The sequence below is a fragment of the Amblyomma mixtum genome, chromosome 2 (genome assembly GCF_055824585.1).
Source record: "Amblyomma mixtum isolate Tamu chromosome 2, ASM5582458v1, whole genome shotgun sequence".
Taxonomy (NCBI): domain Eukaryota; kingdom Metazoa; phylum Arthropoda; class Arachnida; order Ixodida; family Ixodidae; genus Amblyomma; species Amblyomma mixtum.
Genome location: NC_143013.1, coordinates 291,453,315 through 291,464,755, shown reverse-complemented (window position 1 = coordinate 291,464,755; position 11,441 = coordinate 291,453,315). Strand labels below are relative to the sequence as shown.

Here is an 11,441-nt window from a genome sequence, read left to right as displayed (position 1 = left end):
ATTTTGATAGCATGCACGTCTTGGGCCACACTGCTCTTGCATGAAAGGAGCACAGCTCTCAGCATCGTTTCTTGAACAAAATTTAGTGCATTCAGCGTGTAGCAGTTTCCAGGGTGTAAGCTGTACAAAACTGCATATGTGCAAGGAGGCGGTTGTGATTAACTAGACATTACAATAATTATTCTTTGCTCTTCTCTTTCCACTGCTCTGGTGTCCAGGTCTTCTGTGAGAAGGCATGGATGACTTTCAGCTCTTCACTGAGAATAGCGTTGACCATTCTGAAACCAAATAAAACAGCACCAGTGTTAAGGGTACCTGTGTACCAATTTGTTAAGTAAAGCGGCAAGGTCTCAAACTGTGATAAATTACTGTGTACCATTTCTAGATTCCAACACGCATTTTGCGCAATTACACTGCACATTGGGAAGCTCAAAATTTGTTTTTGCAACACCACTGCTAATCAAAGCTGTCTCGTAAAAACTCAAGAGGCCCACATTTGCACTTTTATCAAAGGTGCCACATTTTCCCTGAACTCTGCACTGATATAACTTGATAGGCAAAAACGAAGAACCTTATTCAACTGCGAGTTCTGTGGATTCCCATGTGGAGGGGCTGCAGGTCTGGTGCAGCACTTGTTGCACTCCCAACACTTGACCAATCAAACGTAGTGCTGTGTTTATAAATGCATTTACGCCGGTGCAGCCTCCTTACAAGGAAGCTGCTCAGTGGTGGCATTTTAATTTCATTAACAATGACCATTGCAACCCAAGCAATGAAGGATGGCATGTGTTTAAAAGAAATGTATGATGGGCCTACAAGAATGATTTGGGGCTGCATTAGCATCTTATCCAATAGTGGCCAACAAGATGTTACCTTTCCACACCATCACTGTAAAAAGGTTGCTGGTTACTATGCGTCAGTGCCCATTGTACATGCGAAAGCAGGAAGCACTGAATGATCTGCATTTCGAACAAAATAACAGAAGAAGTGGCCACTGTCGGATTTGTTTTAATCAATCGGCGCAATACTAGCGTGCTCGACCGCAATGAAAACCGAAGTGAACAAAAGGCACCCCAGCGTCCAGCGTTCCGTTTTTCGTCGTGCTTTGTAGGGAATAAATAAACGCACAGTGGGGCATTAGCTTGCTCACGCCAATGGACAAGAGGAATCCTCGCGTCTTTAACCGGCTTTTGTAAAGAGAAAGTTACAGCACGCCTTGCTGACCCGCGGCTAACTGCCACTCAAAACAACACACACGTAAGCAGTACTTGCATACACATGAACTTCATTTAAAATAATGGCAGGGCATCTACACGCATGCTGTCACTGCGGTATGCGCAGAGCTCATTTGAATTCCTTCAAGATGGTTGAGTTGCCTGAACACGACAGGTTATACGCACCTGTGCCTTTCCAAGAGACCCTTTCCCTCGAACTTGGGAGACACGATGACAGCGTTGAACTTGGCGCCACATCCGTCCGAAATATCCTCGATGTCCTGCAACATAGGCTTATTGTTTTTTCGCCTCTCGCTACGAGCCAGACATGTATCAGACGGAAAACGACCGGGTCGCACGAGCGACTGTCGTTTGATCACCCCCCAAAATCCCCAGGTACCATGCAGTGGTCACACACTCTGTTTATTAACAACGGCGGAACTCTGCCAGTTGCACGTCACGCACGCGCGTTTCTGCTCGTCTTTGTGCTGGAAGCTACCCGAGAGCCGCGCTTTTCATTTCAGCTGATTAGCACATAAATACAGCCTTCAAACGTGGCCCATTCATCGACTATGCAGCACTGCGGCGGTAGTAAACCAAGCGTGGTTTCTGGCCGACGTTTTCCACAGCCATCACTCACCACGTGAGTAGCTTCAAGCTCCTTCTCGAGTTTTTCTTGTACGTATTCCTTCGTATAAACAGGCATTCTGTCTGCGCGTGCCTTTTTGTTCGAATATCCTTGACAAATGCTGAGAGTGGAGGACTTTAAATACGGCTCTCGCAGCTGCGGGAAGGCCTGTTCGCTGTCGCCTTTCACAAGTTGCGAGCAGTCAATCAGCGATCAGCGCCCCCTGCTACTCGTCGGTCGCTCATAGGCTGTGTGGCGCTAGCTGTGCATCTGTGCTGCCGTGTGTGCTGCTTGCTGCCGCTTACTACTCGTCACACGAAAGCATGAACGCGCAACGTCACAGCGTCATTGAAGTTCGATCTGAGAACGTTTGCAAAGTGTTTCGGCTTTCTGGACCTGCTTTTCGTGTGCACGCCGCTCGGGCACCCACAGTTCTCACATTACGCGTCAGCCGCGAGCCTTACGCTGGCAGCAGCGTTTAGCATTGTTTCCGACTTCATGAACGCAGCAACACTCATCTTCCATCATCGTTTGGCCGAAGCTCTCGGGAGGATGCCGTGTGCTTCAGCCACTGTGCATCGAGTGCGGCTGCGGCAAGGCCTGTAAGCTTCGCCCCGTGTGTTCGCTGCTTGTCCTCGAAGGACTGATCTAGTTCGTGAACCGAGTTGTAGCTCCTCCCTGTAACGTGAGCCAGACGCGGGCACCCCACGGACAGATCGAAAGTATACCGATGACGTTTTGGGCCGTTTCGGGCTCAGGACGCACAGTTAGCTACCTGTGAAGAAGCACCATGTCGGATTTGAAGAACGAAGACGTCAAGGTGCCGGCGTCGGCAGTCAGCATGGACCCGGACAAGCTATCGCACGCCCTGGGAGATGCCCTGGCGAAAGTGTTTGGGCACAAAGCTTATCGTAGCGGCATGCAGAAGAAGGCGGTCGAGGCGGTGGCGCAGTGCGGACAGGACGTTTTTGTGTCCATGCCAACCGGTGCAGGCAAATCTCTCTGCTTCCAGCTGCCCGCCGTGGTGACTCCGAAGGATAGCGTCACCGTGGTGGTGTCTCCTCTCATCGCTCTCATGGCAGACCAGCTGCAGAAGCTGAAGACGCTGGGCATTCGAGCCGAAACCATCAACTCGACCATGAGCTCCTTGGAGCGGCAGCGAGTCAGGCGTGACCTGATGAGCATGAGACCAGATACTCGCCTTCTGTATGTGACGCCCGAGCAGGTGGCGAGCGAAAAGTTTCAGGCTGTCCTCAGCGCGCTGTACAAGATTGGCAAGCTCGCACGTTTTGTCGTTGACGAGGCGCACTGCGTGTCCGAATGGGGACACGATTTTAGGCCGGACTACCTCAAACTTGGCCGAGTGCGCGACATGTTTCCCGACGTTCCTATGGTTGCTGCCACTGCCACTGCTTCTGCCAAGGTCTTTGATGACATCCTAGTGCAGCTGAGACTCCGGCAGCCTGTGGCTATATTCAAGACATCCAGTTTTCGTGCTAATCTCTACTATGACGTTGAATTCAAGGAGGCACTTGACGAGCCCTTTGAAAACCTGAAAAACTTTGCATTGCGTGCCCTTGGGGAGGATTGGGATGAAGAGGATGCTAAGCGGAGAGGCAGCGGCATAGTGTATTGTAGAACGCGTGATGCCTGCGAGGAAGTGAGCATGAAGCTCTCTTCCCTTGGCCTGGTCACAAAGCCGTATCATGGGGGATTGAAAGCATCGGAGAGAAAAGAGAATCAAGATGCATGGACCAAAGGCACTGTGCCAGTAATTGCTGCTACCATCAGCTTTGGAATGGGTGTAGATCGTGCCATGGTGAGGTTTGTGGCCCACTGGTCTGTGCCGCAGTCTGTTCCGGCATATTACCAGGAGTCTGGCAGAGCTGGACGTGATGGAAGGCCATCATACTGCCGGATTTATTACTCGAGGCAGGACCGCAGGTCCATTGCCTACTTACTCAAAAGAGATGCAAATGGGGCAAAGACTCAGAGGGCAAAGATTGTCGCAGAGATGGCCATGAAATCATTTGAGAAAATGGCTGACTACTGTGAAGGAATGACGTGTCGTCACACGGTGCTCTGCAGGGAATTTGGAGATGATCTCAAAAGCTGTGGGAGAAACTGTGATGCTTGCACAAAGCCAAAGCAGCTAGAGGCCAGGCTGTCATCCTTCAAGGCTACTCTCTACACAGGGACAATTAGGAAGGAAAGCAAAAATGGTTTTGACACCGAGCTTTATGGGGGTGGAAGGTTTGGCCAGAAAATGGAGGCAGAAAGCTATCGTGCTGATAGTGAAAGTGATGGCGAGGGTAACGATAGAGAGGCAGCTGCCGCACTTTCCAAACTTATTCAGGACGAGTTTGGGAAGCGCCGAGGGACGAAATCTGAACAGCCAAAGAAAAGGACAATCCCCAAGAACTGTTCTGTTCTGGAGCCCAAGTGCTCTGCAATCAAAGAAGTTTCTGTGGAAATGCGACAGGATTATGTGACAAAGCTGAAAGCAGAGATGGAACTGAATTATGCGGCTTACGAATCCTTCAATGATGAGCCGCAGCTGACTCCTAAGGAAATTAGCAACTGTGCTGCCGAGCACGAACTCATGGTATTTAAAACAAAGAAGAATGTGCACATGTACAGGAAGGAACTGGTGCACGTGTTTGTGGCACTGAGGGAAGCCACGCGGGCAGTAAAGCTTCATGACCTGCTTTTGAAGTATCACGAACCTAAAGCTTCGACCAAAGAGCCAGAGACCAAGCCTGAGAGGTTACAAACCATCTTGAATTTCTTTTCGTCTGCCAACAACGATGCGTCATCAGCATCTGAAGAGAGCAGACCAAGCAGTGCCACTGACTTTTCAAACAAGCCTGCTCACAGTACTGAGAAAGTGGCCACTGACATTTTAAAGCCCACAGAAGCAGAATACTCAGATAATTCTTTACTCAGCGAAAGCAGTGGCCCCTGTTCTTCCAAAACTTCTGTGCTTAAGCGACCAGACTTGCCGACCAGTAAAGGCCACGTGATGTCGCCAGAAGCAACCCCTTCTAGCACAAGTTGCAGTCCAAAGGATGACATAGAGAAAACTGCTGAAAAAATAAATGAAAAGATAAAATATTTCTTTGAGCGCTCCCCTGTGAAGGGCAAGAGGAAAGCTAGCCCCGGGAAACCAGACGCGGAAGCATCTCCTTCCAGCAAGAGGACAAGGGTGGACTTTGCTGATGAGAAGCTTGATTCACGAGAACGGTCTCGGCATTCTGCTGACCGAACAGAATCTAGCACATCTAAGCATCACGACAAGAAGCATCATTATAGGGACAAGGAGCACAAGTCAGTCAAAGCAGGTGACTCGAGTCCCAAGAAGCACGCCACCAAGGAAGAGCTGAACCGGGCTGCAAGAAATATCAACCGGTGTCTCTACCCAAAGTACAAAGACAACAGACTCTCAAAAGAGCTCTTCAAGAAAGTATGCAAGCTGCTTTCACACAAATTGGTCTCTGAGCAGACGCTGAATAAGAAGGCGGCTGCAAAGGCGGTTGACCAGCTCTTTGAAGGCCGTGACGTTGTAACGGAAAGTGATGTGGACAAGTTGTTCTCCTAAAGAGAGACCAGGTGTGCGTAACGACGCTCGTGTCAACAGGACTACTTGTTGAAATGGGTGTCACTGGCAGCATTGTTTCCGTTGATACTCCAAAATCTTATGCAGCATCTCCTTTTGATATGGTTTATCACTGTTTCGATGAATTTTTGCTGTGGAGTGAACTCTGTTTTGTTCTTTCTTCTTTACACGAAGGAAACTGCATTGACCACTCTGCAATACGATGCAAGCGAGTTGTATGGTTATATATTAGAATTTCTATAAGGAGAGACCCTTCGTTATGTGGCATTAAAGGGCGTTAATGCAAAGGTTGTTGTTCTACATTATGCAATTCAAACCAAGTGTGTTGTGGTTGCAGATGACCAAATCTAAAGCTCTGTGGTGCTGTTGTGCTTACGGTTCAGTGTTTTACTTGCTTATCATACTTGGGTGGTTCTGCCATTTACATTCACGGCCTTTCAGATGTTTCTGTGCCTGTTTGAGAAGATTCACTTCTTTTCAGATAACTTACTGTTGCATCAGATGTACGAAAGAAATTTAAATGCTGCAGCTTTCTCAGTTTATGTGAAAGGTTGCCTGAATTTGTGAAGGTTGTGCACGTTTGCTCCGATGTATCTAGCGTGTACTGCATCCAGGTGGAGTGCAGCGACTTGAATGCATCCTTGTAATGCTACATGGGCTTAAAGCCAGTCAGCCACGTTGGCTTGCCAATTACTATGCACCGAATCTCTGCAGTACTCTTCGTTGCTGTTCTTGCAACTTGCATTTGCTAAGATTTTTGTAGATAACTGGTACTAGTAAATGGTGATCCAGGAGAGTAGGACAATGCATATGCTAGGGAAAAAAAATCTTTATTCATAGGCACACTTTCAGGTAAGTAAGGTATAGAGGTGACATGCACTATTGCTGCCTATTGCTGCTAGTCTAAAAGTAGTGAAGGCTGGTGGTAGTTATAGCTTTTAACGAAATTCATACTGTTGCTGTTTTGCAGTGTTTGATGGTTCCAGCACGGTTACCTCTTTGCATCACCTCAGTGTAAAGAAAACTGGGAGCAACTACACCTTAATGGCCACTGGGATGATTGTCCCAATGGGGCATGCTGGAATTTTAGTATGACGTGCTTCAAAAAAATTTTTGCCAGTGTTTTTGGCACCTACAGGAAATGGAAGTGTGAGAAAAATATGGGCACACAACTCTGTTGGTTCTGTTTGAAGGGTTACCTCTTACATTAGTGTTGAGGCTGCCTTATGGTTGCCATAAACTTGTAAGATAATTTGACCACAGCAGTCGGAAAAGCTGGTAGCTGGTACACAACTCGCTTTGCTAAGGGAAGATTATGATGGGAAGTTGTGCCATTGTTAACAGCATTTAGTATGCAGAGGGTACCTTTTTGCTTTGATGTGAGCAATTAGCTGTTCATATCCAGATTGGAGAAGAAGGGATTCTAAAAGGATCCCCCAAAATGCTTGACTAACATCGCAAATTGTACTTTTATTATATGTGCATAAAGCTGGTGTGGTGGGCAAAGAAAAAACACCACTGGGGTCTTTATACTTGATGCTTGCTGCTTATTGTTTAAAACCAGTTGTATTTGCAGTTTTCACGTGCAGTCGGTGCATCCAAGAGTCCCTAAATTGCATCACACTGTGTCCTAGTTTCCCTATAAAATTCCCCATATATTATCCTGGAGTGTGGATTCCTGTGCTAAAAGAGCTGCACCTATGCATGTTCTGCAATGTTGCAAGTGTTGTGGTTTTCGATACTCTGATACCTATATCAAATGCATTCACTTTGCAAGAAGTGCTGTAGCTCTGTCTCGAAGGTAGTGGGAACTGTCGTGATGGAGGATCTTTGCATTCATAAACCTGTCCAAAGATCATGCAGTGGCCATTGCCAGGTTGTCTGTGGTGCTAACGCAGTAAAAGTGCGGAGCAGGTTGCACTTCAAGCCTTTTTAACTTTCTTATAATGCGCTCTCCTTTCCTCAGGATCACACCTGTTAATTGGTCACACTCTGCATCAATTTATTGAATAATGTGCCTATGTTAAAATACTATACATATATGAAGCTACTTGTAAAATGTGTGTAGGTGTGTGCCGTTCGAACCCTGTAAGCCGTAGAAGAGTACTGTTCACTGCCGAGTCCTTGCATCCAATCCATATAAACCCAAGGATCACTATGTGGTGCCATACTATCTACAATGATTGGCATACAACTTTTCAGCATGTAACACACAGGCACTCGAGTCGAGAAAAACCCTAAAAACCGAGTTTCGTGTTCGGCAAGCTTTCACAGGGAAGCACGGTATGACAGTAATGCGCATCACTGCAATCAGACAAAATGCAAACGTGGCTTGCACAGTTTTTACCTACTCCCAAATGTTGGGATTCCTTTGCAGTGTAAAAGATTAGGCTTTCACAGCCAAGCACAACAGGACAAGCATGATAAATTATGTATTTTCTTGTGGCCAATAAATGAAGCTTGACAAGGAGCAAAGAATAGGAACCTGCTTGGATAAGTGCCAAAGCCTGCATTTCATCTGGCAGCAGTGATCTTGTAGCAGTGAGCAAGATGTGAATAGCATACAATGTGCTATACAGCTGTACATGTCACACTGAGGCCGTTTGTAGTCATAAGGTAAATGTCCGGCGATTTGCGTTGTTCCCTTCCCAGCGGTTTCCACCGTCGGCTTCAGAGCTTTGCATGTTGAGAACAAGCCACTCATTGGAGCGCCTTTCCTCTAGCTCTGCATGGTCAAGCCACTCCTGTCAATAAAGAAGACAAGCTTGTGTCAGGCACATGTTTTTAGATACCTGAAGCTGCCAAATATGCCTGGCAATAGCCTGTAATCAAATTGGGGTGAACAGAAAAAGACGATTCAGTCACTGGGTGAGCCGTGCAGTAGCTGAACAGTAGAATGAAACTGTATAACTTGTGAATTTTTGGAACAAAGCCTATTTAGAATAACACTCTCGACCTTTGGTCAATTCAACCTTGCTTGGACATGAAAAAATTGTTACAGGACAGGCACTGTTGTTTGTGCGTCTCACTTGTCCCAGGGCCATTCTTTGCTGCCAGTATCCATAAGTCACTAACCAGCAACCCTTCACAAGGCTACTGTTTGCAGTAAACATTATCTGCAGTTCGAATTTACCATTGCATTTGAAACAAATGTTCTCGGACTTAATGTGCCGCAACCACTTCGGGAACAATCAGTCCTGGCCTGTGAACATCATCACTGCCACCATTGGTAAATTATATTATTAATGGTGTCCCAGTTATGCAGCTTTGTGTAGCCCATACCTAATGTCAGATAATCAACAAATGGTTTTACGAAGCTTTTTTCAAGTAATAATGCAGCCCGATTTCTCGGGGCCAGCGTGTTGGCCAAAGATCCAACAGGTAAAGTACCATACTGTCAGTTTAATCTTGCCATGTGAGCTGCCTTGTGAATGCAGTTGCCGATAAGATATTGTTAAGCACAGCTTCTATAGCGTGGCACAGTTAAATACCCCATTTTTAGAGCCCGTTTCTGGAACAAGCAATGTCGCACTGCACCTTTGTTTCGTCAGCATACATCTTGAGGCAAAAGGAAAACTTTGTCTTCCAACGCACTCCTCGAAACACAAGTTTCTGTGAACTGCTGTCCACATCATAGTTGAGTGGCTGTGGGTTCCTTGACACTTCGGGAGGTGCATTGCAGAATTGCAGCTCTGCCCTTGACATTGTCGTTTCCACCCTCACCAGGTTGTCTTCTGCATTGAAAGGTGCAGGGTAAAATGTGGACAACTTTTCTGGAACCGCGTGTAATGCTTCCCACATTATTAGACTCAAAGAAGCAGAGCTGTGCAAGTCTCCAAGTCATTTCGTGCACGACTGAAATGGGAAGCGAGTGATTTGATGGCAACTCTGTTCCACTTCTGGTTCTCAGGGAAGAACTCTGTGAACCCTTACTATCTAAGGCATACCGAGTGCCAGGAGCATAGCTGGAGTTTGTGCAGCAACTGTTCTCGTTGCGCATGAAGTGACCTAGGAGTGTCTGAAAAACAGTACATTGTGGCATCATCTCATCTTTTGCTGCGCCGCTGATATCCATGATTATCATACGATCACGGCTTAATGAGAGTCTTCTAAAAGATGTTTGTGAGAAAGTAATTGGAATGCTATGTTCTTCTTCCAATGTCGTCGCAACTGGTGGTGGCTACTTGTGACAGCATTTATAACAATGCTTACGATGCCTTTTGTCAACAATGGAGCAGTATATAACGGCTCATGATGGACCAGTTTTTATAATGACTGGATCCAATGCTTGCTCACCTTTGCTGCCTTTGCCTATCTTCATTTTGTACTGTATTCTGAATATGAAGGCCTCCAGCACAAAGGCCACAACAATTTGCAGGACAATCTGAGCAGTGAAAGAGAAAAAGAATGTGGTATGTTGAGCGCGTCGCTGAAAGATTTTGCACAACGAGACAACATATACCGAGACAATGCACTTGTCCTTCTGTATCGCTGTGTGTTGTCCCACTGTGCAAAACTTTTTTATTTGAATTTGTACCAACAAGCCAGCCAACAAGTCGCACATTCGTTTTTGACTCACCATAGTGATCAGATAGAAAGACATGAAGAAAAGACGACTAAATTCTGATGTAACTGCCACGTATCCATCCATGATGATGAACCAGTTGTTGACAGCCATCAGGGCGAAGAGCGTCACTGCAAGGGCCAGAAAACGCAGGACGGTTGCTTTTTATTTGGTTTTTAGTAATTTATTTGTAGATGATAACTGGCATCTGTCTTTCTTTAGTATTTTGAGTCTTTGTTCGGACCATGGGCACAGATAATTATCACCTTCCCACATCCAAATGTTGGAGGATTTTAGTTAAACATGTAAGGTTCTCATAATGCTTCAAAGAAAAAGGGACAAAGCCTGCTACAGCTGTAAAGGCCTAGAAATAACTTGAGAGCATGCTTTAGTCATGTGGTAATGGATGGCAATATAAATTTATTTCACAGGATATAGCCCGCATGAAATACCACAAATGAACTTCAAATGCTGTCCTTGCACTTGTACACATGTGCTAGGGTATGTACCACACGCTCGTGTGACTCTTGGGGAGGTGGCCACTAGCAGCATGTAGTGAGGATTAGCAGAGATGAAAAACTAAGAAGTCACTGAGCTTAAGGAGTCATTGAACAGGAGTCTGTTTTGAATTCAGGGTTGAATCAAAAGAGGCCAAAGTTGTCAGAGCAACAAGGGTGAATTTTGGGCATAGCAAGCGCATTCCTAACGTTCTTGAAGACAAGCCATCTAAATGTTAGCTATTGAGAAGATGGCACTTGCTATCATTCCAACAAGCGCAAAGCACAGGAGCCTCATCATTTTTTTTTTCTGTTCTTGTACCCTACGTACCATAGCTGTTGGCCATATTGTGAAAATTCATCAGGTAGAAGTACCCTGGTCCAGACGATGTATTTGTGGCAAAGTAAAGTTCAACAGTTGTGTTCCTAAGAACAAAAACAAAACATTCATGTTAGTAACAGGGCGTAACATCACAACTTCCTGTGAGCTCACAGTTGTACTTACTTGCAGCAGTCCTCCATGACATACTCTGAGAAGACTTCGATCCCAATGATGGCGAAGAAGTAGTACACAATAACAAGGACGAGCCCGACACTCACAAATCGAGGCATCAGGATGAACACTGTGCCTAAAACATCATGGTAGTTCTTCTTCAACTGAAATAATCTGCGAGCAATCAAATATAATGTTACACTCACACCCATACACACGCACGACATTTGACCTTTTTGCATAAAGTCGCTTAGCAATTGACACCTTTAACAGCTCATGCCTGAGGGAAAAATATAGAAACAGGCCTGTGAAGTTTCTTTTACTGTACTGTATGCATAAAAGAAAATTACGAAGGCACATGAGTACAGCACAGAATTTCACATAATCAATAGTAGTGAAAAGAAAAGGCAGAACATTAGATATTTAATG

The 11,441-nt window shown here is 45.9% G+C and overlaps 4 protein-coding genes across 8 annotated transcripts in view; 2 read left to right on the top strand and 2 right to left on the bottom strand.

Annotated features, from left to right (window-relative positions):
- Window positions 1-64: 64 nt before the first annotated feature.
- On the bottom strand, window positions 65-8,085 carry LOC149364450 (bolA-like protein 2). Of its 2 annotated transcripts, none has more exons than XM_089574399.1 (3): window positions 7,948-8,085; window positions 1,401-1,495; window positions 65-278 (listed from the first exon to the last, which is right to left on the bottom strand). In XM_089574399.1, the coding sequence occupies exons 1-3, from the start codon at window positions 7,969-7,971 to the stop codon at window positions 179-181; spliced, it is 219 nt and encodes a 72-aa protein (XP_089430525.1). In that variant the 5' UTR covers window positions 7,972-8,085; the 3' UTR covers window positions 65-178. The 2 variants fall into 2 exon arrangements, with proteins under 2 accessions (XP_089430525.1, XP_089430524.1); XM_089574398.1 differs by lacking the exon at window positions 7,948-8,085 and adding an exon at window positions 1,855-2,089.
- LOC149364449 (uncharacterized) overlaps window positions 1,298-11,441 on the top strand; it is a 19,645-nt gene continuing 9,501 nt past the window's right edge. The window contains exon 1 of the mRNA XM_089574396.1: window positions 1,298-1,857. Coding sequence (XP_089430522.1) covers window positions 1,787-1,857 — 71 coding nt within the window. The 5' untranslated portion in view covers window positions 1,298-1,786. The remainder of the gene's footprint in view (window positions 1,858-11,441) is intronic.
- Window positions 1,909-5,745, top strand: LOC149364451 (ATP-dependent DNA helicase Q5-like). Its single transcript, XM_089574384.1, has one exon. It carries the CDS (start codon window positions 2,633-2,635, stop codon window positions 5,438-5,440), a length of 2,808 nt encoding a protein of 935 aa, XP_089430510.1. The 5' UTR covers window positions 1,909-2,632; the 3' UTR covers window positions 5,441-5,745.
- Window positions 7,878-11,441, bottom strand: part of LOC149364448 (two pore channel protein 1-like) — a 25,057-nt gene continuing 21,493 nt past the window's right edge. For 3 of the 4 annotated variants that reach the window (XM_089574386.1, XM_089574387.1, XM_089574385.1), the window contains exons 18-23: window positions 11,025-11,186; window positions 10,851-10,945; window positions 10,038-10,153; window positions 9,755-9,842; window positions 8,996-9,192; window positions 7,878-8,202 (exon numbers count right to left, since the gene is read on the bottom strand). In XM_089574386.1, the coding sequence (XP_089430512.1) occupies window positions 8,068-8,202; window positions 8,996-9,192; window positions 9,755-9,842; window positions 10,038-10,153; window positions 10,851-10,945; window positions 11,025-11,186 (793 nt within the window). In that variant the 3' untranslated portion in view covers window positions 7,878-8,067. The remainder of the gene's footprint in view (window positions 8,203-8,995; window positions 9,193-9,754; window positions 9,843-10,037; window positions 10,154-10,850; window positions 10,946-11,024; window positions 11,187-11,441) is intronic. The other variant, XR_016289197.1, reaches the window with a different exon arrangement.